Source organism: Telmatherina bonti (genome assembly GCF_933228915.1).
Source record: "Telmatherina bonti genome assembly, chromosome: 3".
Classification (NCBI taxonomy): Eukaryota; Metazoa; Chordata; class Actinopteri; order Atheriniformes; family Telmatherinidae; genus Telmatherina; species Telmatherina bonti.
Window position 1 is genome coordinate 41910517 of NC_136621.1, and position 25868 is coordinate 41936384.

A 25868-nucleotide genomic window follows, 5' to 3' on the forward strand; every position below is an offset into this window, starting at 1 on the left:
GACGTGGATTCTAGCCTTGTGTAGACCACATGTCAGCTACCAGTCTGGACGTGGATTCTGGCCTCCTGTAGACCACATGTCAGCTACCAGTCTGGACGTGGATTCTGGCCACTTATGGACCACATGTCAGCTTCCAGTCTGGACGTGGATTCTGGCCTCTTATGGACCACATGTCAGCTACCAGTCTGGACGTGGATTCTGGCCTTGCATCGACCACATGTCAGCTACCAGTCTGGACGTGGATTCTGGCCTCTTATGGACCACATGTCAGCTACCAGTCTGGACGTGGATTCTGGCCTCTTATGGACCACATGTCAGCTACCAGTCTGGATGTGGATTCTGGCCTCTTATGGACCACATGTCAGCTACCAGTCTGGACGTGGATTCTGGCCTCTTATGGACCACATGTCAGCTTCCAGTCTGGACGTGGATTCTGGCCTTGTGTAGACCACATGTCAGCTATCAGTGTGGACGTGGATTCTGGCCTCGTGTAGACCACATGTCAGCTACCAGTCTGGACATGGATTCTGGCCTCGTGTAGACCACATGTCAGCTACCAGTCTGGACGTGGATTCTGGCCTCCTGTAGACCACATGTCAGCTACCAGTCTGGACCTGGATTCTGGCCTCGTGTAGACCACATGTCAGCTACCAGTCTGGACGTGGATTGTGGCCTTGTGTATACCACATGTCAGCTACCAGTCTGGATGTGGATTCTGGCCTCGTGTAGACCACGTCAGCTACCAGTGTGGACGTGGATTCTGGCCTCGTGTAGACCACATGTCAGCTACCAGTCTGGACGTGGATTCTGGCCTTGTGTAGACCACATGTCAGCTACCAGTCTGGACGTGGATTCTGGCCTCGTGTAGACCACATGTCAGCTACCAGTCTGGACGTGGATTCTGGCCACTTATGGACCACATATCAGCTTCCAGTCTGGACGTGGATTCTGGCCTCTTATGGACCACATGTCAGCTACCAGTCTGGATGTGGATTCTGGCCTCTTATGGACCACATGTCAGCTACCAGTCTGGACGTGGATTCTGGCCTTGTGTAGACCACATGTCAGCTACCAGTCTGGACGTGGATTCTGGCCTCCTGTAGACCACATGTCAGCTACCAGTCTGGACGTGGATTCTGGCCACTTATGGACCACATATCAGCTTCCAGTCTGGACGTGGATTCTGGCCTCTTATGGACCACATGTCAGCTACCAGTCTGGACGTGGATTCTGGCCTTGCATCGACCACATGTCAGTTACCAGTCTGGACGTGGATTCTGGCCTCGTGTAGACCACATGTCAGCTACCAGTCTGGACGTGGATTCTGGCCTCTTATGGACCACATGTCAGCTACCAGTCTGGACGTGGATTCTGGCCTCTTATGGACCACATGTCAGCTACCAGTCTGGATGTGGATTCTGGCCTCTTATGGACCACATATCAGCTACCAGTCTGGACGTGGATTCTGGCCTCTTATGGACCACATGTCAGCTACCAGTCTGGACGTGGATTCTGGCCTCTTATGGACCACATGTCAGCTACCAGTCTGGACGTGGATTCTGGCCTTGTGTAGACCACATGTCAGCTACCAGTCTGGACGTGGATTCTGGCCTCCTGTAGACCACATGTCAGCTACCAGTCTGGACGTGGATTCTGGCCACTTATGGACCACATATCAGCTTCCAGTCTGGACGTGGATTCTGGCCTCTTATGGACCACATGTCAGCTACCAGTCTGGACGTGGATTCTGGCCTTGCATCGACCACATGTCAGCTACCAGTCTGGACGTGGATTCTGGCCTCGTGTAGACCACATGTCAGCTACCAGTCTGGACGTGGATTCTGGCCTCTTATGGACCACATGTCAGCTACCAGTCTGGACGTGGATTCTGGCCTCTTATGGACCACATGTCAGCTACCAGTCTGGATGTGGATTCTGGCCTCTTATGGACCACATGTCAGCTACCAGTCTGGACGTGGATTCTGGCCTCTTATGGACCACATGTCAGCTTCCAGTCTGGACGTGGATTCTGGCCTTGTGTAGACCACATGTCAGCTATCAGTGTGGACGTGGATTCTGGCCTCGTGTAGACCACATGTCAGCTACCAGTCTGGACATGGATTCTGGCCTCGTGTAGACCACATGTCAGCTACCAGTCTGGACCTGGATTCTGGCCTCCTGTAGACCACATGTCAGCTACCAGTCTGGACCTGGATTCTGGCCTCGTGTAGACCACATGTCAGCTACCAGTCTGGACGTGGATTGTGGCCTTGTGTATACCACATGTCAGCTACCAGTCTGGATGTGGATTCTGGCCTCGTGTAGACCACGTCAGCTACCAGTCTGGACGTGGATTCTGGCCTCGTGTAGACCACATGTCAGCTACCAGTCTGGACGTGGATTCTGGCCTTGTGTAGACCACATGTCAGCTACCAGTCTGGACGTGGATTCTGGCCTCGTGTAGACCACATGTCAGCTACCAGTCTGGACGTGGATTCTGGCCACTTATGGACCACATATCAGCTTCCAGTCTGGACGTGGATTCTGGCCTCTTATGGACCACATGTCAGCTACCAGTCTGGATGTGGATTCTGGCCTCTTATGGACCACATGTCAGCTACCAGTCTGGACGTGGATTCTGGCCTTGTGTAGACCACATGTCAGCTACCAGTCTGGATGTGGATTCTGGCCTCCTGTAGACCACATGTCAGCTACCAGTCTGGACGTGGATTCTGGCCACTTATGGACCACATATCAGCTTCCAGTCTGGACGTGGATTCTGGCCTCTTATGGACCACATGTCAGCTACCAGTCTGGACGTGGATTCTGGCCTTGCATCGACCACATGTCAGCTACCAGTCTGGACGTGGATTCTGGCCTCGTGTAGACCACATGTCAGCTACCAGTCTGGACGTGGATTCTGGCCTCTTATGGACCACATGTCAGCTACCAGTCTGGACGTGGATTCTGGCCTTGTGTATACCACATGTCAGCTACCAGTCTGGATGTGGATTCTGGCCTCGTGTAGACCACGTCAGCTACCAGTGTGGACGTGGATTCTGGCCTCGTGTAGACCACATGTCAGCTACCAGTCTGGACGTGGATTCTGGCCTTGTGTAGACCACATGTCAGCTACCAGTCTGGACGTGGATTCTAGCCTCGTGTAGACCACATGTCAGCTACCAGTCTGGACGTGGATTCTGGCCACTTATGGACCACATATCAGCTTCCAGTCTGGACGTGGATTCTGGCCTCTTATGGACCACATGTCAGCTACCAGTCTGGATGTGGATTCTGGCCTCTTATGGACCACATGTCAGCTACCAGTCTGGACGTGGATTCTGGCCTTGTGTAGACCACATGTCAGCTACCAGTCTGGATGTGGATTCTGGCCTCCTGTAGACCACATGTCAGCTACCAGTCTGGACGTGGATTCTGGCCACTTATGGACCACATATCAGCTTCCAGTCTAGACGTGGATTCTGGCCTCTTATGGACCACATGTCAGCTACCAGTCTGGACGTGGATTCTGGCCTTGCATCGACCACATGTCAGCTACCAGTCTGGACGTGGATTCTGGCCTCGTGTAGACCACATGTCAGCTACCAGTCTGGACGTGGATTCTGGCCTCTTATGGACCACATGTCAGCTACCAGTCTGGACGTGGATTCTGGCCTCTTATGGACCACATGTCAGCTACCAGTCTGGATGTGGATTCTGGCCTCTTATGGACCACATGTCAGCTACCAGTCTGGACGTGGATTCTGGCCTCTTATGGACCACATGTCAGCTTCCAGTCTGGACGTGGATTCTGGCCTTGTGTAGACCACATGTCAGCTATCAGTGTGGACGTGGATTCGGGCCTCGTGTAGACCACATGTCAGCTACCAGTCTGGACGTGGATTCTGGCCTCGTGTAGACCACATGTCAGCTACCAGTCTGGACGTAGATTCTGGCATCGTGTAGACCACATGACAGCTACCAGTCTGTACGTGGATTCTGGCCTCTTTTGGACCACATATCAGCTACCAGTCTGGACGTGGATTCTGGCCTCGTGTAGACCACATGTCAGCTACCAGTCTGGACGTGGATCCTGGCCTCTTATGGACCACATGTCAGCTACCAGTCTGGACGTGGATTCTGGCCTTGTGTAGACCACATGTCAGCTTCCAGTCTGGACGTGGATTCTTGCCTCGTGTAGACCACATGTCAGCTACCAGTCTGGACGTGGATTCTGGCCTCGTTTAGACCACATGTCAGCTACCAGTCTGGACGTGGATTCTGGCCTTGCGTAGACCACATGTCAGCTACCAGTCTGGACGTGGATTCTGGCCTCTTATGGACCACATGTCAACTACCAGTCTGGACGTGGATTCTGGCCTCGTGTAGACCACATGTCAGGTACCAGTCTGGACGTGGATTCTGGCCTCTTATGGACCACATGTCAGCTACCAGTCTGGACGTGGATTCTGGCCTCGTGTAGACCACATGTCAGGTACCAGTCTGGATGTGGATTCTGGCCTCGTGTAGACCACTTGTCAGCTACCAGTCTGGACGTGGATTCTGGCCTCGTGTAGACCACATGTCAGCTACCAGTCTGGACGTGGATTCTGGCCTCGTGTAGACCACATGTCAGCTACCAGTCTGGACGTGGATTCTGGCCTTGCATAGACCACATGTCAGCTACCAGTCTGGACGTGGATTCTGGCCTTGCATAGACCACATGTCAGCTACCAGTCTGGACGTGGATTCTGGCCTCTTATGGACCACATGTCAGCTACCAGTCTGGACGTGGATTCTGGCCTTGCGTAGACCACATGTCAGCTACCAGTCTGGACGTGGATTCTGGCCTCTTATGGACCACATGTCAGCTACCAGTCTGGACGTGGATTCTGGCCTCCTGTAGACCACATGCCAGCTTCCAGTCTGGACGTGGATTCTGGCCTCTTATGGACCACATGTCAGCTACCAGTCTGGACGTGGATTCTGGCCTCGTGTAGACCACATGTCAGCTACCAGTCTGGACGTGGATTCTGGCCTCGTGTAGACCACATGTCAGCTACCAGTCTGGACGTGGATTCTGGCCTCTTTTGGACTACATGTCAGCTACCAGTCTGGACGTGGATTCTGGCCTTGCGTAGACCACATGTCAGCTACCAGTCTGGACGTGGATTCTGGCCTCTTATGGACCACATGTCAACTACCAGTCTGGACGTGGATTCTGGCCTCGTGTAGACCACATGTCAGGTACCAGTCTGGACGTGGATTCTGGCCTCTTATGGACCACATGTCAGCTACCAGTCTGGACGTGGATTCTGGCCTCGTGTAGACCACATGTCAGCTACCAGTCTGGACGTGGATTCTGGCCTCTTATGGACCACATGTCAACTACCAGTCTGGACGTGGATTCTGGCCTCGTGTAGACCACATGTCAGGTACCAGTCTGGACGTGGATTCTGGCCTCTTATGGACCACATGTCAGCTACCAGTCTGGACGTGGATTCTGGCCTCGTGTAGACCACATGTCAGCTACCAGTCTGGACGTGGATTCTGGCCTCGTCTAGACCACATGTCAGGTACCAGTCTGGACATGGATTCAGGCCTCTTATGGACCACATGTCAGCTACCTGTCTGGACGTGGATTCTGGCCTTGTGTAGACCACATATCATTTACCAGTCTGGACTTGGATTCTGGCCTCGTGTAGACCACATGTCAGCTTCCAGTCTGGACGTGGATTCTGGCCTCTTATGGACCACATGTCAGCTACCAGTCTGGACGTGGATTCTGGCCTCTTATGGACCACATGTCAGCTACCAGTCTGGACGTGGATTCTGGCCTCGTGTAGACCACATGTCAGGTACCAGTCTGGACATGGATTCTGGCCTCTTATGGACCACATATCAGCTTCCAGTCTGGACGTGGATTCTGGCCTCATGTAGACCACATGTCAGCTACCAGTCTGGACGTGGATTCTGGCCTCGTGTAGACCACATGTCAGCTACCAGTCTGGACGTGGATTCTTGCCTTGCATCGACCACATGTCAGCTACCAGTCTGGACGTGGATTCTGGCCTCTTATGGACCACATGTCAGCTACCAGTCTGGACGTGGATTCTGGCCTCGCATCGACCACATGTCAGCTTCCAGTCTGGACGTGGATTCTGACCTCGTGTAGACCACATGTCAGCTACCAGTCTGGACGTGGATTCTGGCCTCTTATGGACCACATGTCAGCTACCAGTCTGGACGTGGATTCTGGCCTTGCGTAGACCACATGTCAGCTACCAGTCTGGACGTGGATTCTGGCCTCGTGTAGACCACATGTCAGCTACCAGTCTGGACGTGGATTCTGGCCTCGTGTAGACCACATGTCAGCTACCAGTCTGGACGTGGATTCTGGCCTCGTGTAGACCACATGTCAGCTACCAGTCTGGACGTGGATTCTGGCCTCTTATGGACCACATGTCAGCTACCAGTCTGGACGTGGATTCTGGCCTCGTGTAGACCACATGTCAGCTACCAGTCTGGACGTGGATTCTGGCCTCGTGTAGACCACATGTCAGGTACCAGTCTGGACGTGGATTCTGGCCTCTTATGGACCACATGTCAGCTACCAGTCTGGACGTGGATTCTGGCCTCTTATGGACCACATGTCAGCTACCAGTCTGGACGTGGATTCTGGCCTTGTGTAGACCACATATCATTTACCAGTCTGGACGTGGATTCTGGCCTCGTGTAGACCACATGTCAGGTACCAGTCTGGACGTGGATTCTGGCCTCGTGTAGACCACATGTCAGCTACCAGTCTGGACGTGGATTCTGGCCTTGCATCGACCACATGTCAGCTACCAGTCTGGACGTGGATTCTGGCCTCGTGTAGACCACATGTCAGGTACCAGTCTGGACGTGGATTCTGGCCTCTTATGGACCACATGTCAGCTACCAGTCTGGACGTGGATTCTGGCCTCTTATGGACCACATGTTAGCTACCAGTCTGGACGTGGATTCTGGCCTTGTGTAGACCACATATCATTTACCAGTCTGGACTTGGATTCTGGCCTCGTGTAGACCACATGTCAGCTACCAGTCTGGACCTGGATTCTGGCCTCGTATGGACCACATGTCAGCTACCAGTCTGGACGTGGATTCTGGCCTCGTGTAGACCACATGTCAGGTACCAGTCTGGACGTGGATTCTGGCCTCTTATGGACCACATGTCAGCTACCAGTCTGGACGTGGATTCTGGCCTCTTATGGACCACATGTCAGCTACCAGTCTGGACGTGGATTCTGGCCTCTTATGGACCACATGTCAGCTACCAGTCTGGACGTGGATTCTGGCCTCTTATGGACCACATGTCAGCTACCAGTCTGGATGTGGATTCTGGCCTCTTATGGACCACATGTCAGCTACCAGTCTGGACGTGGATTCTGGCCTCTTATGGACCACATGTCAGCTTCCAGTCTGGACGTGGATTCTGGTCTCGTGTAGACCACATGTCAGCTACCAGTCTGGACGTGGATTCTGGCCTCTTATGGACCACATGTCAGCTACCAGTCTGGACGTGGATTCTGGCCTCTTATGGACCACATGTCAGCTACCAGTCTGGATGTGGATTCTGGCCTCTTATGGACCACATGTCAGCTACCAGTCTGGACGTGGATTCTGGCCTCTTATGGACCACATGTCAGCTTCCAGTCTGGACGTGGATTCTGGCCCCGTGTAGACCACATGTCAGCTACCAGTCTAGACGTGGATTCTGGCCTCTTATGGACCACATGTCAGCTACCAGTCTGGACGTGGATTCTGGCCTTGTGTAGACCACATGTCAGCTACCAGTCTGGACGTGGATTCTGGCCTCGTGTAGACCACATGTCAGCTACCAGTCTGGACATGGATTCTGGCCTCTTATGGACCACTTGTCAGCTACCAGTCTAGACGTGGATTCTGGCCTCTTATGGACCACATGTCAGCTACCAGTCTGGACGTGGATTCTGGCCTCGTGTAGACCACATGTCAGCTACCAGTCTGGACGTGGATTCTGGCCTTGTGTAGACCACATGTCAGCTACCAGTCTAGACGTGGATTCTGGCCTCCTATGGACCACATGTCAGCTACCAGTCTGGACATGGATTCTGGCCTCTTATGGACCACTTGTCAGCTACCAGTCTGGACGTGGATTCTGGCCTCTTATGGACCACATGTCAGCTACCAGTCTGGACGTGGATTCTGGCCTCTTATGGACCACATGTCAGCTACCAGTCTGGACCTGGATTCTGGCCTCGTGTAGACCACATGTCAGCTACCAGTCTGGACGTGGATTCTGGCCTCGTGTAGACCACATGTCAGCTACCAGTCTGGACGTGGATTCTGGCCTCTTATGGACCACATGTCAGCTACCAGTCTGGACGTGGATTCTGGCCTCTTATGGACCACATGTCAGCTACCAGTCTGGACGTGGATTCTGGCCTCGTGTAGACCACATGTCAGCTACCAGTCTGGACGTGGATTCTGGCCTCGTGTAGACCACATGTCAGGTACCAGTCTGGACGTGGTTTTCAGTAAGTACTACATGTGCCAGAAGTGGTCCTGATGTGGTGCCCTTGCCGATGGTAGTCTCCTTGTGGGTCACATGTGACGGTCGTGACCGAGTTGACCAGCTCAACTCACATTTAGTCACGCTGCTGAGTCTGAGTCTCATGCGGACCAGATTTGGGCTAAACCTTCTTCCTATCTTGGCAGGAACACACCCCGGGCTTGTTCCAGGATTAAACCAGGACCAGATCCCAGAACTGGTGACGGTATGAAAGAGAGACGTGAGGAGTCTCTGAAAATCTATGACAATCTATGACAAAGTTTGTTTTTAAGTTGCCAAACAGAAAACTGAATCATCAGTCAAGATAAAAACCTTCAGTCCCACAACATCAACTCATTTTTAGGGTTTTATTCCATCTTTAGACCAGCAGGAAAGGGGTCGCGGTAAAACCCTAATATTCCCTCGGTAGAAGGCAGGATGATTAATTCAACAACTCTCATCAGACTCTTATCTCAGTTTCTTTAACAAGTTTTTATTTAGTGTTTAAACTGTCATCAGTGTTTCTGTAAAAATACGACAAGTCCTACAAATCTTTGGCTAGCAGCTAGCCGCTAGCTGCTAGTGGCTAGCTGCATCCGGATGCTCCTGCATTTTTATTAAATTGAAGAGATTTTCCAGCCTGCGGAGCCAGTTCTCTCGCTGATCTTCTCCTCCTGCAACTCCATCACTGTGTTCTTGGTCCTTTTTCTGGTGGGTTTGTCCCTCCAGGCAGCTGTAGTTTAAAAAAGGCTGACTGTCACGGTGCGTTCCTACTGGCTTAAGGTCCATTCTGCTGCTTCCATGTTGTCCTCATACTTCTATGTGTTACATCAGTCACCCACTGGGGGCAGTATTGAGTGCAGCATTCACTTCCACGATCTGACACCGGGTGGTCGCGGCGACGCAACGCAACAAGTTACAACTGTCCAAAAACATCAGAAGAAGAAAAGTAAAAAGTATTTTTCTGTTTACTTTCTGCGTCTTTTTCAGCTGCGTATCTGCGGGTTTCTGCGTCGTCTTCTTCTCTGGTTGTGTGTCAGCTGTACAACTCAGCGCTGCCCCCAATGGTTTCTGGTGGTGTTGCTCTGTTTTCTACATTACGTGACAATGTCTGAGACAAGAACTGACGCAGGAGATGGACAGTCTTTCCATCAATCTTTCAGTCTTCTGCATCCAGCAGCGACTTTTCCTGCTGTTTGTATAAACGAACCTGAAACTGTTAATTTAGGAAATATTTTGAGATTATTAGTGGAGGTCATAATACACCAATGATGACAGATATAAATGCAGTAAACAGAAAATGTTGCACAATGTCCCTTAAACTCCTGACATCGTGCCTGCTGGCAATCCTGTCGGGAAGCTTTGAGAAACCCAGTGGGTTGCAGGTTCAAGAGTCCTACAGTCCAGTTCTACTTCTGCATAGGAACAAGCTCGTCGATGTCTCCGTCACCCTCCAGCCTCTTCTCCATGGCGATGAGCAGTTTGACCCCATCCACCACCAGCTGAGTCAGTTCAACTTCACTCAGGCCAAAAGCGACGGCGTTGCTGATGCGATACAGCGTCGGTGATTCTGCAGGAGAAAACAAAGCCTGAGCTGCTGCTTTCATTTAGACTTCCTCTTCTGCAACATGAGATTCTGGGGAAAGATTGGATTTACATCAGATTCAGCCAGCAGCCTCACGCTCCCTTTGCTCCGTTAGAAACTTTTCATACATGTGATCAGTAACCGGTTCATAAAATCCAGCACCGTCTGATGCGGGAACGTTGATGTTTAGTCTTACATGAAATCATCGACTAAAGTCCTAAACATCTTTCAGTGTGTTCAGTCCGACCAGGCCCAGTTAGCATCATGCCTAAACTGGACTACGTCTGGTACTTACGGCTCAGGATCAGGACTGGCAGGCGTGGCATGGTCCCGGTGTCATATTTAGACTTGGATGTGGATTATGGATGTGGTCCAACATGAGGAGCTGGCCTGGAATAGACTTCTTATGTGCCACTCATGTTTTGACAAACTCTCAAGTCAACGACGTCAATCAGGCCTTAAACCGACTAAACCAAATTCCAGATCATGTTAAACGTAATGTTTCCCAACAGCTGGAACGTCACTCCACAAAGACCCTCGCTAGAAACAAAAAAGAACTGACGAAGGGAAAACTGAATCTTAAAGTCCATCTCACGGACAGGTTCGTCCGTTTTCTGCGTCGCTAATGTAAATAATGTCCGTTTTCAAGGAGCTTTGCTAATCGTTACCAAACCAGAAAACTGAGCAATACCACTGGAGACCACCGGGGCAGAGTCACAGTAGAGCATCAAACCAGAGAAGAAGAGGAGTAACAGGAAGAAGAGGATGTAGAAACCACAGTAAAAAAGCACCTGAAGAAGAGGTTTAAAAAAGAGCAACGTCCGAAGCAGCGTCCGAACGTCTCCTCGTCGATCACACGCCTACCGACGGTCACCGCGGCAACTACCACACGTTCCGAATCCAATCCCGATTTGTGTGAAATTTTTTTAAATGATATTTTATTCTGTCTTTGTTGCATATTTATTTGACAAATAAGGATATAAATAAATGATTTACAGTTGTTTTTAACCTGCTTTGGCTTTCATGTCACTTCGAGCTCCTGCTGCAATGCATTGTGGTCTATACTGACCCGTCTAGTGACCACTGATGCTTTTCAAGATGCATTGTGGGTAATTTTAAGTGCACTACTTTGTGTCTCTGGACATTCTGACACCTCTAGAAAATGGTGTGACGACTATGTAGGTCACTATGAGGGGGACAGGGTGGACGTTCAGACACAGCCTTTATTACTCTTCTTCTGCTGTTTTTGGATGGCTGTAAACTTAGGCTGCGTTCCAGTTCAGGTTCTACACACTTTAAAGTACAGATTCATCGACTGCATGGGTCATAGTGGTACCAAGTGCTGTCCCAGTTCAAAGGCTCCTCCCAGTCCTCCCACTCCTCCCAGTCCTCCCAGTCCTCCCACTCCTCCCAGTCCTCCCTGTCCTCCCACTCCTCCCAGTCCTCCCAGTCCTCCCAGTCCTCCCACTCCTCCCAGTCCTCCCAGTCCGCCCAGTCCGCCCAGTCCTCCCAGTCCTCCCAGTCCGCCCAGTCCTCCCACTCCTCCCAGTCCTCCCAGTCCTCCCACTCCTCCCAGTCCTCCCAGTTCTCCCAGTCCTCCCAGTCCTCCCGGTCCTCCCAGTCCTCCCAGTTCTCCCAGTCCTCCCAGTTCTCCCAGTCCTCCCAGTCCTCCCAGTTCTCCCAGTCCTCCCAGTCCTCCCAGTTCTCCCAGTCCTCCCGGTCCTCCCAGTCCGCCCTTCGTTTGGCTCCAGATCAGCTTAAAATGAAGGCGACCAGAGATGCATTCTAAGCGCCCTCTCCTATCCCAGAATGCATTGCGTTCCTGATAGAAAAGAAGCAGCAGAGCGCCGGTGTCTGTACCACACCAGCCAGACCGTTTATTTATTTATTTTTATGTATAAACACACATATTTGTCCCGGCAGACAAGCTGGGAGGACATTGTGTCCAATAACCACAAATTCCAGTCGTCTGACCAGGACTATTATTGACTGAAGTTAATGTCAGTTTGAAATGATGAGCAGTCAGCCAGAGGAGAGCTCGTCTAAACCGCCTCCTGTTGCTCATTTATACACAAAGAAAATGGAAAAGAAATCTAAGTTAAATTAATCGCACCATTTTCTGTCATTTTAAAACTATTTTTGTGTCTTTTTGTGGAACAATGGGATCAGTAATTAGATAAACTTGGCATATATAGTTGCTCGGCAACGGAGGCTGTCTCATTTTACTGGCCGTAAGCTCAGCTGTCTGCAGACAACGTAGACCACCTGGTGGTCTATGTAGTCTGTAGAACACCTGGTAGTCTACGTCGTCTGTAGAACACCTGGTAGCCTACGTCGTCTGTAGAACACCTGGTAGTCTACGTCGTCTGTAGAACACCTGGTAGTCTACGTCGTCTGTAGAACACCTGGTAGTCTACGTCGTCTGTAGAACACCTGGTAGTCTACGTAGTCTGTAGAACACCTGGTAGCCTACGTCGTCTGTAGACCACCTGGTGGTCTATGTAGTCTGTAGAACACCTGGTAGTCTACGTCGTCTGTAGAACACCTGGTAGTCTACGTAGTCTGTAGAACACCTGGTAGCCTACGTAGTCTGTAGAACACCTGGTAGTCTACGTCGTCTGTAGAACACCTGGTAGTCTACGTCGTCTGTAGAACACCTGGTGGTCTATGTAGTCTGTAGAACACCTGGTAGCCTACGTCGTCTGTAGAACACCTGGTGGTCTATGTAGTCTGTAGAACACCTGGTAGCCTACGTCGTCTGTAGAACACCTGGTAGTCTATGTAGTCTGTAGAACACCTGGTAGTCTACGTCGTCTGTAGAACACCTGGTAGTCTATGTAGTCTGTAGAACACCTGGTAGCCTACGTCGTCTGTAGACCACCTGGTAGCCTACGTCGTCTGTAGAACACCTGGTAGTCTATGTAGTCTGTAGAACACCTGGTAGTCTACGTCGTCTGTAGAACACCTGGTAGCCTACGTCGTCTGTAGAACACCTGGTAGTCTATGTAGTCTGTAGAACACCTGGTAGTCTACGTAGTCTGTAGAACACCTGGTAGTCTACGTCGTCTGTAGAACACCTGGTAGCCTACGTCGTCTGTAGAACACCTGGTAGTCTATGTAGTCTGTAGAACACCTGGTAGTCTACGTCGTCTGTAGAACACCTGGTAGTCTATGTAGTCTGTAGAACACCTGGTAGCCTACGTCGTCTGTAGAACACCTGGTAGCCTACGTAGTCTGTAGAACACCTGGTAGTCTACGTCGTCTGTAGAACACCTGGTAGCCTACGTCGTCTGTAGAACACCTGGTAGCCTACGTCGTCTGTAGACCACCTGGTAGTCTATGTAGTCTGTAGAACACCTGGTAGCCTACGTCGTCTGTAGAACACCTGGTAGCCTACGTCGTCTGTAGAACACCTGGTAGCCTACGTCGTCTGTAGACCACCTGGTAGTCTATGTAGTCTGTAGAACACCTGGTAGCCTACGTCGTCTGTAGAACACCTGGTAGCCTACGTCGTCTGTAGAACACCTGGTAGCCTACGTCGTCTGTAGAACACCTGGTAGTCTACGTCGTCTGTAGACCACCTGGTAGTCTATGTAGTCTGTAGAACACCTGGTAGTCTATGTAGTCTGTAGAACACCTGGTAGCCTACGTCGTCTGTAGAACACCTGGTAGCCTACGTCGTCTGTAGAACACCTGGTAGTCTATGTAGTCTGTAGAACACCTGGTAGTCTACGTCGTCTGTAGAACACCTGGTAGCCTACGTAGTCTGTAGAACACCTGGTAGTCTACGTCGTCTGTAGACCACCTGGTAGCCTACGTCGTCTGTAGAACACCTGGTAGTCTATGTAGTCTGTAGAACACCTGGTAGTCTATTTAGTCTGTAGAACACCTGGTAGTCTATGTAGTCTGTAGAACACCTGGTAGTCTATGTAGTCTGTAGAACACCTGGTGGTCTATGTAGTCTGTAGAACACCTGGTAGTCTATGTAGTCTGTAGAACACCTGGTAGCCTACGTCGTCTGTAGAACACCTGGTAGTCTATGTAGTCTGTAGAACACCTGGTAGTCTATGTAGTCTGTAGAACACCTGGTAGCCTACGTAGTCTGTAGAACACCTGGTAGTCTACGTCGTCTGTAGAACACCTGGTAGTCTATGTAGTCTGTAGAACACCTGGTAGCCTACGTCGTCTGTAGAACACCTGGTAGCCTACGTAGTCTGTAGAACACCTGGTAGTCTATGTAGTCTGTAGAACACCTGGTAGCCTACGTCGTCTGTAGAACACCTGGTAGTCTATGTAGTCTGTAGAACACCTGGTAGCCTACGTAGTCTGTAGAACACCTGGTAGTCTATGTAGTCTGTAGAACACCTGGTAGTCTATGTAGTCTGTAGAACACCTGGTAGTCTATGTAGTCTGTAGAACACCTGGTAGTCTATGTAGTCTTAGAACACCTGGTAGTCTATGTAGTCTGTAGAACACCTGGTAGCCTACGTCGTCTGTAGAACACCTGGTAGCCTACGTCGTCTGTAGAACACCTGGTAGTCTATGTAGTCTGTAGAACACCTGGTAGCCTACGTCGTCTGTAGAACACCTGGTAGCCTACGTAGTCTGTAGAACACCTGGTAGTCTACGTAGTCTGTAGAACACCTGGTAGCCTACGTAGTCTGTAGAACACCTGGTAGTCTACGTCGTCTGTAGAACACCTGGTAGCCTACGTAGTCTGTAGAACACCTGGTAGTCTACGTCGTCTGTAGAACACCTGGTAGTCTACGTAGTCTGTAGAACACCTGGTAGTCTATGTAGTCTGTAGAACACCTGGTAGTCTATGTAGTCTGTAGAACACCTGGTAGTCTATGTAGTCTGTAGAACACCTGGTAGCCTACGTCGTCTGTAGAACACCTGGTAGCCTACGTCGTCTGTAGAACACCTGGTAGTCTATGTAGTCTGTAGAACACCTGGTAGCCTATGTAGTCTGTAGAACACCTGGTAGTCTACGTAGTCTGTAGAACACCTGGTAGTCTACGTAGTCTGTAGAACACCTGGTAGCCTACGTAGTCTGTAGAACACCTGGTAGTCTACGTAGTCTGTAGAACACCTGGTAGCCTACGTAGTCTGTAGAACACCTGGTAGTCTACGTAGTCTGTAGAACACCTGGTAGTCTACGTAGTCTGTAGAACACCTGGTAGTCTACGTCGTCTGTAGAACACCTGGTAGTCTACGTCGTCTGTAGAACACCTGGTAGTCTACGTAGTCTGTAGAACACCTGGTAGTCTATGTAGTCTGTAGAAGACCTGGTAGTCTATGTAGTCTGTAGAAGACCTGGTAGTCTATGTAGTCTGTAGAACACCTGGTAGTCTATGTAGTCTGTAGAACACCTGGTAGTCTATGTAGTCTGTAGAACACCTGGTAGTCTATGTAGTCTGTAGAACACCTGGTAGTCTATGTAGTCTGTAGAACACCTGGTAGTCTATGTAGTCTGTAGAACACCTTGTAGCCTACGTCGTCTGTAGAACACCTGGTAGCCTACGTCGTCTGTAGAACACCTGGTAGTCTATGTAGTCTGTAGAACACCTGGTAGCCTACGTCGTCTGTAGAACACCTGGTAGCCTACGTCGTCTGTAGAACACCTGGTAGCCTACGTCGTGTGCATACTTCGAAGTGTGCAGACCCTGAATTGAGGAACAGCTCACTGCGACCAACCGGTGTCAAAACTCTGAACTCAGCGCTGCCCCTGGTGGATTAGCTGAACAACAAGGCAAGATACATGGAAGTATGAGGACACGACGTTTGAAGCAAACGTCCTGATTTACGTATTTAAAGGAGCAGTAAGTTGCATAAAGTTTGCCGTACTCTGTTTCCGTCAGTTCTGATGTCAGCAGGCGTCCGCTGGAAGGTGTTCTCTGGTACCTGCTTTGTTCATGTGAACCCTCAGCCTCTTCAGGACATCATGGAGACGTTTGTGTTGAGGAAGGAGTCGCAGCTTGATGTAGACATTGATCCTCAGACCTGTCCCCACATCAGCCGGGGAGCTGGTCACCCATCCCAGCTGCTGCTTGTAGATGAAGGGGTGCCTGAGGTCCCTGTAGAACTCCTCCAGCTGGAGACACCCAGAGAGGAAGCCAACAGTTGCCAAGCAGAGTCGACTGATAGGAAGTCAGGAGGTGTAGCTCACCTTCTGCAGGTTGATGCAGATGCATTTAAAAGCTTCGGCCACATTAGCATCGTCCCGTGCCGCCACCATCCTGAGGTGGTCCTCCATGTTAACCCAGACCACCAAGCCACCATCTTTACTCAGCCTGCATGAAGAACAGCAGAAATGTTGGACGATTGAAGTGCTGCCTTCCAGCAGCCAGTTATTTTTAATTATACACAAAACCAGAATGACCAGACTGCTCTGGCATCGGGCCAGTCCCGGGCCAGACCGGTACGGAGCTGTGAGCACGATGGAGAGTTTAGGTTCAGTTCCCTTTGCTGTTCTGGGTTCAGGTTGTCCAACGTGAAGAGACAGCCCGGCAGCTCGTCCTCCAGCTGCTGCAAAGCTGAGACATAACATGGACAATCAGCTGTAGTATCTATAAAACCTGTTCATATACAAGCCAAATGGATCCGGAAGTGGTGGTAGACGGATCGAGTCTACTGTCTGGTGCTAGACCGTATGGAATTACTATAAAACCAGCTAGCATCATTGCTAACCTTCTGTAGCGCTAGCTTAGTTAGTGCTAAGCCAACCTCTGAGCATCTTTCTAGTTTATTTTCAGCTCCAATGTGAACTTGAACTGAGTTGATGTGTCACTAAATACACTGAAAACTAAATATACCATGGTTTCTGCACATTTGCTTAAAGCTAATCTAGTGCTAGCATAGAACCAATTAGCCCTTATACGTAGCTTCATACTAACATCAAAATTAGCTGTACAGGAACAAAATCTCTGCAAAAACATGGAGATTTTTACCGGAGGAAGAGGTGCTTACTGAGTTATTTACTTTAAATTGGTGTAGTTATACCGGTGTAATTATACTGGTGTAGTTATACCGGTGTAATTATACTGGTGTAGTTATACCGGTGTAATTTTACTGGTGTAGATATACTGGTGTAATTTTACTGGTGTAGTTATACTGGTGTAGTTATACCGGTGTAGTTATACTGGTGTAATTATACTGGTGTAGTTATACCGGTGTAGTTATACTGGTGTAGTTATACCGGTGTAATTTTACTGGTGTAGTTATACTGGTGTAGTTATACCGGTGTAGTTATACTGGTGTAATTATACTGGTGTAGTTATACCGGTGTAGTTATACTGGTGTAGTTATACCGGTGTAATTTTACTGGTGTAGATATACTGGTGTAATTTTACTGGTGTAGTTATACTGGTGTAGTTATACCGGTGTAATTATACTGGTGTAGTTATACTGGTGTAGTTATACCGGTGTAGTTATACTGGTGTAGATATACTGGTGTAGATATACTGGTGTAATTTTACCGGTGTAGTTATACTGGTGTAGTTATACCGGTGTAATTTTACTGGTGTAGGTATACTGGTGTAATTTTACTGGTGTAATTATACTGGTGTAGTTATACCGGTGTAGTTATACCGGTGTAGTTATACCGGTGTAGTTATACTGGTGTAGATATACTGGTGTAATTTTACTGGTGTAGTTATACTGGTGTAGATATACTGGTGTAATTTTACTGGTGTAGTTATACTGGTGTAGATATACTGGTGTAATTTTATTGGTGTAGTTATACTGGTGTAGTTATACCGGTGTAGTTATACTGGTGTAGATATACTGGTGTAGATATACTGGTGTGATTTTACTGGTGTAATTATACTGGTGTAGTTATACCAGTGTAGTTATACTGGTGTAGATATACTGGTGTAGATATACTGGTGTAGTTATACTGGTGTAGATATACTGGTGTAATTATACTGGTGTAGTTATACTGGTGTAGTTATACCGGTGTAGTTATACTGGTGTAGATATACTGGTGTAGATATACTGGTGTGATTTTACTGGTGTAATTATACTGGTGTAGTTATACCGGTGTAGTTATACTGGTGTAGATATACTGGTGTAGATATACTGGTGTAGTTATACTGGTGTAGATATACTGGTGTAATTTTACTGGTGTAATTATACTGGTGTAGTTATACCGGTGTAGTTATACTGGTGTAGATATACTGGTGTAATTTTACTGGTGTAGATATACTGGTGTAATTTTACTGGTGTAATTATACTGGTGTAGTTATACCGGTGTAATTTTACTGGTGTAGATATACTGGTGTAATTTTACTGGTGTAGTTATACTGGTGTAGTTATACCGGTGTAGTTATACTGGTGTAGTTATACCGGTGTAATTTTACTGGTGTAGATATACTGGTGTAATTTTACTGGTGTAATTATACTGGTGTAGTTATACCGGTGTAGTTATACTGGTGTAATTTTACTGGTGTAATTATACTGGTGTAGTTATACCGGTGTAGTTATACTGGTGTAGTTATACCGGTGTAGTTATACTGGTGTAGATATACTGGTGTAATTTTACAGGTGTAGTTATACTGGTGTAGAAATACTGGTGTAATTTTACTGGTGTAGTTATACTGGTGTAGATATACTGGTGTAATTTTATTGGTGTAGTTATACTGGTGTAGTTATACCGGTGTAATTATACTGGTGTAGTTATACTGGTGTAGTTATACCGGTGTAGTTATACTGGTGTAGATATACTGGTGTAATTTTACTGGTGTAATTATACTGGTGTAGTTATACCGGTGTAGTTATACTGGTGTAGATATACTGGTGTAGATATACTGGTGTAATTTTACTGGTGTAATTATACTGGTGTAGTTATACCGGTGTAGTTATACTGGTGTAGATATACTGGTGTAATTTTACTGGTGTAGTTATACTGGTGTAGTTATACTGGTGTAGATATACTGGTGTAATTTTACTGGTGTAGTTATACTGGTGTAGTTATACCGGTGTAATTATACCGGTGTAGTGATATTTGCCAAGTGGTACCAGTGTAGTTATACTGGTGTAGTTATACTGGTGTAGTTATACTGGTGTAATTATACTGGTGATCCCTGCAGGAGTTTGGTCCCCCTTCCACGGGGACCTTTAATTACCCAACAAGGAATATCTGATTTTAAAGGTGTAGCCACCAGTGATGGCTTTATTTGGTCTGGTAATTATAGAAAGAAACACAGTGATGGAAACTGGAATCCAGTCCAGTTTGAACCAGTATAATGCTGTTGGTGGGGTGACAGTGATGATAATGCATTACCTCTTCTGGCCAGCGAGAGGAGCTGTCTGCGCTCTCCTCGGCTACAGTGTGTTGGAAAGCAGAAGTCTTCAACACCTCTAACAGTACTGACCTCACACCGTACGGCATACGACGTGTCCAAGTCATCCCCTCCCTTCACACACACACAAACACACATGAGCAGCGCTGCAGTAAGCAGCATGTCTTCTCGTGGTGTTGCTTCTACCTTCAGGTTATCGAAGTTCCAGTCGCTTTCTGGAGTTTCGTTTGTGACCTTGTGTTCGTGATAAGCTTCGATAATTCGGTCAAAGAAGTCACAGAACAGGATGTAGGACTGGGCGTCACCCGCGACACACCCGACGGATGCAGGACCTGAGCAGTCTTCACGCACAACATTTAATTTTAATTACTTCTGTAATGAGGGCTGACATGGCTGCAATACAGCATCACTTATCAGCTAGGAGCAAGAAATATTATAATAATCCACGAGAACCTCAGTTGCAATGCAGCTTCCCACCACTTGGTGGTAGTAATGTGTCAGTTCAATATTTTCCACTAAGCAGAAGGCAATCGTCAGCTAGCCGCTAGCTGTTAGCCTGTAGCGAAGGTTATGAAAAAGTATTTAAAACAAAAACTGAAGAGTGACATGGTCCCAATGGGATAAAATATTACACAAGAACAATCCAACTTATTAACGCTGCCTTTGTAACAATGCAGAGCTGAATGCTGTGCATGGAGTGTTAGCTAACATTAGCTAAGCTCTGAAGCATCAACAGTTTCGGAGAAAGACGGGAGAATTTTAACACAAACAGAAGTAGAAAAACATCTGTTGTGTCTGACAACTCTAAAAAAACATTAGTAAATAAATAAATGTTTTTATTTAAATGTCTGAATAAACTAACATTTATTTACAGTTTATTCTATTCTATTCTACAGTCATTTAGCAGATTCTTTTACCCAAAGCGACTTACATATGAATAATTTGAACTAAATATGACATGGTTTCCCCACATTAGCTTAAAGTTACTTAGCACTTTAACGTAGCTCCATGCTAACATCAGGTAAAAGGTGTTACAGAAAAGAAAGTAAACTTGCTAAAATGTTTTTTTTTCATGTTGAATGTACTTACGCGCCATTTTACTCATATTTACATCTTTTTCATCAGTTTTATAAGTTCCTCCATGTTTTATGCCGAATCTAATATTTAGTAGATTTTGGGCTTATTTGGTTTAAACACCCAACTTCAGCTTTTAAAGTGTCACGGCATTTTTACCTGGTTCCTCGATACCAGGACGGATTACATCATCAAAGATGACTCCACTGTGGGTGCAGCGGTTGAATTGTCTGCGGTACATGGCGGGTGTGAGGATCCGTCCCATCCAGGTAGAATTCCTGCACAGGTCAGGAAACTCCTCCTCAGGAGAACCTCTCTTCAGCCTGAACTGGGACATGGGATCTGGGGGAACCAGACTCTGAACACAGAAAGAGGAGAGTGCGAAGCCATCGGCTGATGGCTGTGTACAACCCGTTGGACTGATGCCCCGCCTATACAGCCGTTTGGATACTTTCCCACTGGATTTAATGGGAAAGTGTGTCTAAAGTGTGTGGTTTGTTAAAGTTATTGATGTGAAAGTCTGGAGAGGCAGGATCCAGCATGGCACATGTAGCCTGTAGCATTTGGCATGTAGGTGAGGAGAAATGTCCAGCTCACATAAGTTGAAAAGAGGGGTGCCTAAATGGTCGGTGCTCAGCCCTCTTCTCTTCTCACTATACACCTCTATGTAGCCTGTAGCATGTAGGCTGTAGTATTTAGCCTGTAGCATGTAGCCTGTAGCATGTATCCTTTAGTATTTAGCATGTAGCATGTAGCCTGTAGCATTTAGCATTTAGCATTTAGCATGTAGCATGTAGCACGTAGACTGTAGTATGTAGCCTCTAGCATGTAGCCTATAGCATATAGCATGTAGGCTGTAGTATTTAGACTGTAGCATGTAGGATGTATCCTGTATCCTGTAGGCTGTTGCATGTAGCCTGTAGCATTTAGCATTTAGCAGGTTGCCTGTAGCATGTAGCATGGACAAGCCAAGCAGGCAGTTAAAAGTTAAGTCAAAAACTGCAGTTCCCTTCTCATCCACTAGGGGCCCCAAAACATAAACAATCCTTATAGACTCTCATATTCTATTCTATTCTATTCTACTCCATGCTTTTATCCACAGCGACATGTAATAAGTGATCAATGAACCACAGCATTACAAGCGTGTCCAGTGGACGGGAGGAAGCCGGAAAACCAGGAGAGAACCCACACATAAACATGCAAACTTCAGGCAGAAAGACCTCCGTTGACTGACTGTTACTCCAGTGTTTTCCTCCCGAGGATCCTCCACAACTTATATATACATGAATTTATAAAAAGACGGACTGTCTGCAGGAAAACATCACCTCTAATCTGTGGTTTCTGCAACCCGTATTTCTTTTCCTGAAGCTTGTTTTATGTCTGCTATTCTATTTCTGAAAGAATTTTCTGAACGTTTTTCAGCTGGAAACCAAGAACATTAATAATGATGGATTTTCATCAGTGTAATAACATCTGTTCAGTCTGACGACGGGTTAAACACACCGTAACTGACTGAATGTGATAACTGTTATATTGATTATTCTTCTTTGTGACTCCTGTTATTCAGCAGGAAACCAAAAGAATGCTGGATGGAATTTACCTCCAGGATGGGCCGGTAGCGTATCTCCATGGGAAATGTAACTGGAGCTGCATCAGACACAGAAAATGGATCAAATTCTTGGTCAGAAAGTTTAAAAGTCAGAAAATGCAAATTAAATATCAATATGTTCCCCTTTTTTGCTTTAAATAGAAGAAAGTAAACTTACTAAACTGTATTTTGTTCATGTGATGAACAAAATACCAGATTGTTTCCTTTAGATAAATGATTTGACCAGCAGGCTTTACATTTCCACATTTAGAAGTACTGAAAATGAAATTCATCATTATTGAGACAAACGCAGACTTCAGTGTTGTTTTTGTCGAGAAAAACCGAGGCATGCGGTGAAACTGATGGCATACACTTACGTTTGACCTTCCACATGTCGTTGCTGGATTTCAGATGTCTGACAGTCAGGACAACAAAAGCTCTAAGAATAGTCGTGTTGGTCCAGATCGGCTCGTCCCGCCGCCTGCAGGAGTCCAGTTACAGTCCAAACAATGTCATCCTTTTTATAACCACACACGGCTTCACATGACATCACCTCCAGGTTTTACACTACAGAACCAGCTGGTCTCCTGCACGCCGTCGCCTTCCTAACGCCGTCGCCTTCCTAACACCATCGCCTTCCTAACGGCGTTGCCTTCCTAACACCGTCGCCTTGCAAACGCCGTCGCCTTCCTAACGCCGTCGCCTTCCTAACGCCATTGCCTTCCTAACACCGTCGCCTTCCTAACGGCGTTGCCTTCCTAACACCGTCGCCTTGCTAACGCCGTCGCCTTCCTAACGCCTGCGCCTTCCTATCGTTGTCGTCTTCATAACGCCGACGCCTTCCTAACGGCGTTGCCTTCCTAATGCCGTCGCCTTGCTAACGCCTTCGCCTTCCTAACGTTGTCGCCTTCATAACACCGTCGCCTTGCTAACGCCGTCGCCTTCCTAACGCCTGCGCCTTCCTAACGTTGTCGTCTTCATAACGCCGACGCCTTCCTAACGGCGTTGCCTTCCTAATGCCTTCGCCTTGCTAACGCCTTCGCCTTCCTAACGTTGTCGTCTTCATAACGCCGTCGCCTTGCTAACGCCTTCGCCTTCCTAACGTTGTCGTCTTCATAACGCCGTCGCCTTCCTAACGCCTGCGCCTTCCTAACGTTGTCGTCTTCATAACGCCGACGCCTTCCTAACGGCGTTGCCTTCCTAATGCCGTCGCCTTGCTAACGCCTTCGCCTTCCTAACGTTGTCGTCTTCATAACGCCTTCGCCTTCCTAACGGTGACGCCTTCATAACGCCGTCGCCTTCCTAACGGCGTCATCTTCATAACGCCTTCACCTTCATAACGCCTTCGCCTTCCTAACGGCGGCGTCTTCCTAACGCCATCGCCTTCCTAACGCCGTCGCCTTCCTAACGCCATCGCCTTCCTAACACCGTCGCCTTGCTAACGCCTTCGCCTTCCTAACGTTGTCGTCTTCATAACGCCGTCGCCTTCATAACGCCTTCGCCTTCCTAACACCATCGCCTTCCTAACGGCGTTGCCTTCCTAACACCGTCGCCTTGCTAACGCCGTCGCCTTCCTAACGCCTGCGCCTTCCTAACGTTGTCGTCTTCATAACGCCGACGCCTTCCTAACGGCGTTGCCTTCCTAATGCCGTCGCCTTGCTAACGCCTTCGCCTTCCTAACGTTGTCGTCTTCATAACGCCGTCGCCTTCCTAACGCCTTCGCCTTCCTAACGCCTTCGCCTTCCTAACGGTGACGCCTTCATAACGCCGTCGCCTTCCTAACGCCTTCACCTTCATAACGCCTTCGCCTTCCTAACGGCGGCGTCTTCCTAACGCCATCGCCTTCCTAACGCCGTCGCCTTCCTAACGCCTTCGCCTTCCTAACGTTGTCGTCTTCATAACGCCGTCGCCTTCATAACGCCTTCGCCTTCCTAACGGCGTTGCCTTCCTAACGCCTTCGCCTTCCTAACGGCGTTGCCTTCCTAACGCCGACGCCTTCCTAACGTTGTCGTCTTCAAAACGCCGACGCCTTCCTAACGCCGTCGCATTCCTAACGCCTTCGCCTTCCTAACGTTGTCGTCTTCATAACGCCGACGCCTTCCTAACGGCGTTGCCTTCCTAACGCCGTCGCCTTCATAACGCCTTCGCCTTCCTAACGGCGTTGCCTTCCTAACGCCGTCGCCTTCATAACGCCTTCGCCTTCCTAACGCCGTCGCCTTCCTAACGCCTTCGCCTTCCTAACGTTGTCGTCTTCATAACGCCTTCGCCTTCCTAACGGCGTTGCCTTCCTAACGCCGTCGCCTTCCTAACGCCGTCGCCTTCCTAACGCCGTCGCCTTCCTAACGGCGTCGCCTTCATAACGGCGTCGCCTTCCTAACGCCGTCGCCTTCCTAACGCCGTCGCCTTCCTAACGCCGTCGCCTTCATAACGGCGTTGCCTTCCTAACGCCGTCGCCTTCCTAACGGCGTTGCCTTCATAACGGCGTCGCCTTCCTAACGCCGTCGCCTTCCTAACGCCGTCGCCTTCCTAACGCCGTCGCCTTCCTAACGCCGTCGCCTTCCTAACGCCGTCGCCTTGCTAACGCCTTCGCCTTCCTAACGCCGTCGCCTTCCTAACGCCATTGCCTTCCTAACACCGTCGCCTTCCTAACGGCGTTGCCTTCCTAACACCGTCGCCTTGCTAACGCCGTCGCCTTCCTAACGCCTGCGCCTTCCTAACGTTGTCGTCTTCATAACGCCGACGCCTTCCTAACGGCGTTGCCTTCCTAATGCCGTCGCCTTGCTAACGCCTTCGCCTTCCTAACGTTGTCGTCTTCATAACGCCGTCGCCTTCCTAACGCCTTCGCCTTCCTAACGCCTTCGCCTTCCTAACGGTGACGCCTTCATAACGCCGTCGCCTTCCTAACGGCGTCATCTTCATAACGCCTTCACCTTCATAACGCCTTCGCCTTCCTAACGCCGTCGCCTTCCTAACGCCATCGCCTTCCTAACACCGTCGCCTTGCTAACGCCTTCGCCTTCCTAACGTTGTCGTCTTCATAACGCCGTCGCCTTCATAACGCCTTCGCCTTCCTAACACCATCGCCTTCCTAACGGCGTTGCCTTCCTAACACCGTCGCCTTGCTAACGCCGTCGCCTTCCTAACGCCTGCGCCTTCCTAACGTTGTCGTCTTCATAACGCCGACGCCTTCCTAACGGCGTTGCCTTCCTAATGCCGTCGCCTTGCTAACGCCTTCGCCTTCCTAACGTTGTCGTCTTCATAACGCCGTCGCCTTCCTAACGCCTTCGCCTTCCTAACGCCTTCGCCTTCCTAACGGTGACGCCTTCATAACGCCGTCGCCTTCCTAACGCCTTCACCTTCATAACGCCTTCGCCTTCCTAACGGCGGCGTCTTCCTAACGCCATCGCCTTCCTAACGCCGTCGCCTTCCTAACGCCTTCGCCTTCCTAACGTTGTCGTCTTCATAACGCCGTCGCCTTCATAACGCCTTCGCCTTCCTAACGGCGTTGCCTTCCTAACGCCTTCGCCTTCCTAACGGCGTTGCCTTCCTAACGCCGACGCCTTCCTAACGTTGTCGTCTTCAAAACGCCGACGCCTTCCTAACGCCGTCGCATTCCTAACGCCTTCGCCTTCCTAACGTTGTCGTCTTCATAACGCCGACACCTTCCTAACGGCGTTGCCTTCCTAACGCCGTCGCCTTCATAACGCCTTCGCCTTCCTAACGGCGTTGCCTTCCTAACGTTGTC

At 49.0% G+C, this 25868-nt stretch overlaps 1 protein-coding gene across 2 annotated transcripts; it reads right to left on the minus strand.

Annotated features, from left to right (window-relative positions):
* Nucleotides 1-8976: 8976 nt before the first annotated feature.
* Nucleotides 8977-22600, minus strand: LOC306774929 (creatine kinase M-type). Of its 2 annotated transcripts, XM_079265119.1 has the most exons (10): nucleotides 22502-22600; nucleotides 22303-22400; nucleotides 22137-22183; nucleotides 20696-20894; nucleotides 19649-19803; nucleotides 19444-19576; nucleotides 16543-16696; nucleotides 16330-16453; nucleotides 16065-16254; nucleotides 8977-10145 (listed from the first exon to the last, which is right to left on the minus strand). In XM_079265119.1, exons 2-10 carry the CDS (start codon nucleotides 22319-22321, stop codon nucleotides 9985-9987), a joined length of 1182 nt encoding a protein of 393 aa, XP_079121245.1. In that variant the 5' UTR covers nucleotides 22322-22400; nucleotides 22502-22600; the 3' UTR covers nucleotides 8977-9984. The 2 variants fall into 2 exon arrangements, with proteins under 2 accessions (XP_079121245.1, XP_079121246.1); XM_079265120.1 differs by lacking the exon at nucleotides 22303-22400 and having other exon boundaries at nucleotides 22502-22567.
* Between the last annotated feature and the right edge of the window lie 3268 nt (nucleotides 22601-25868).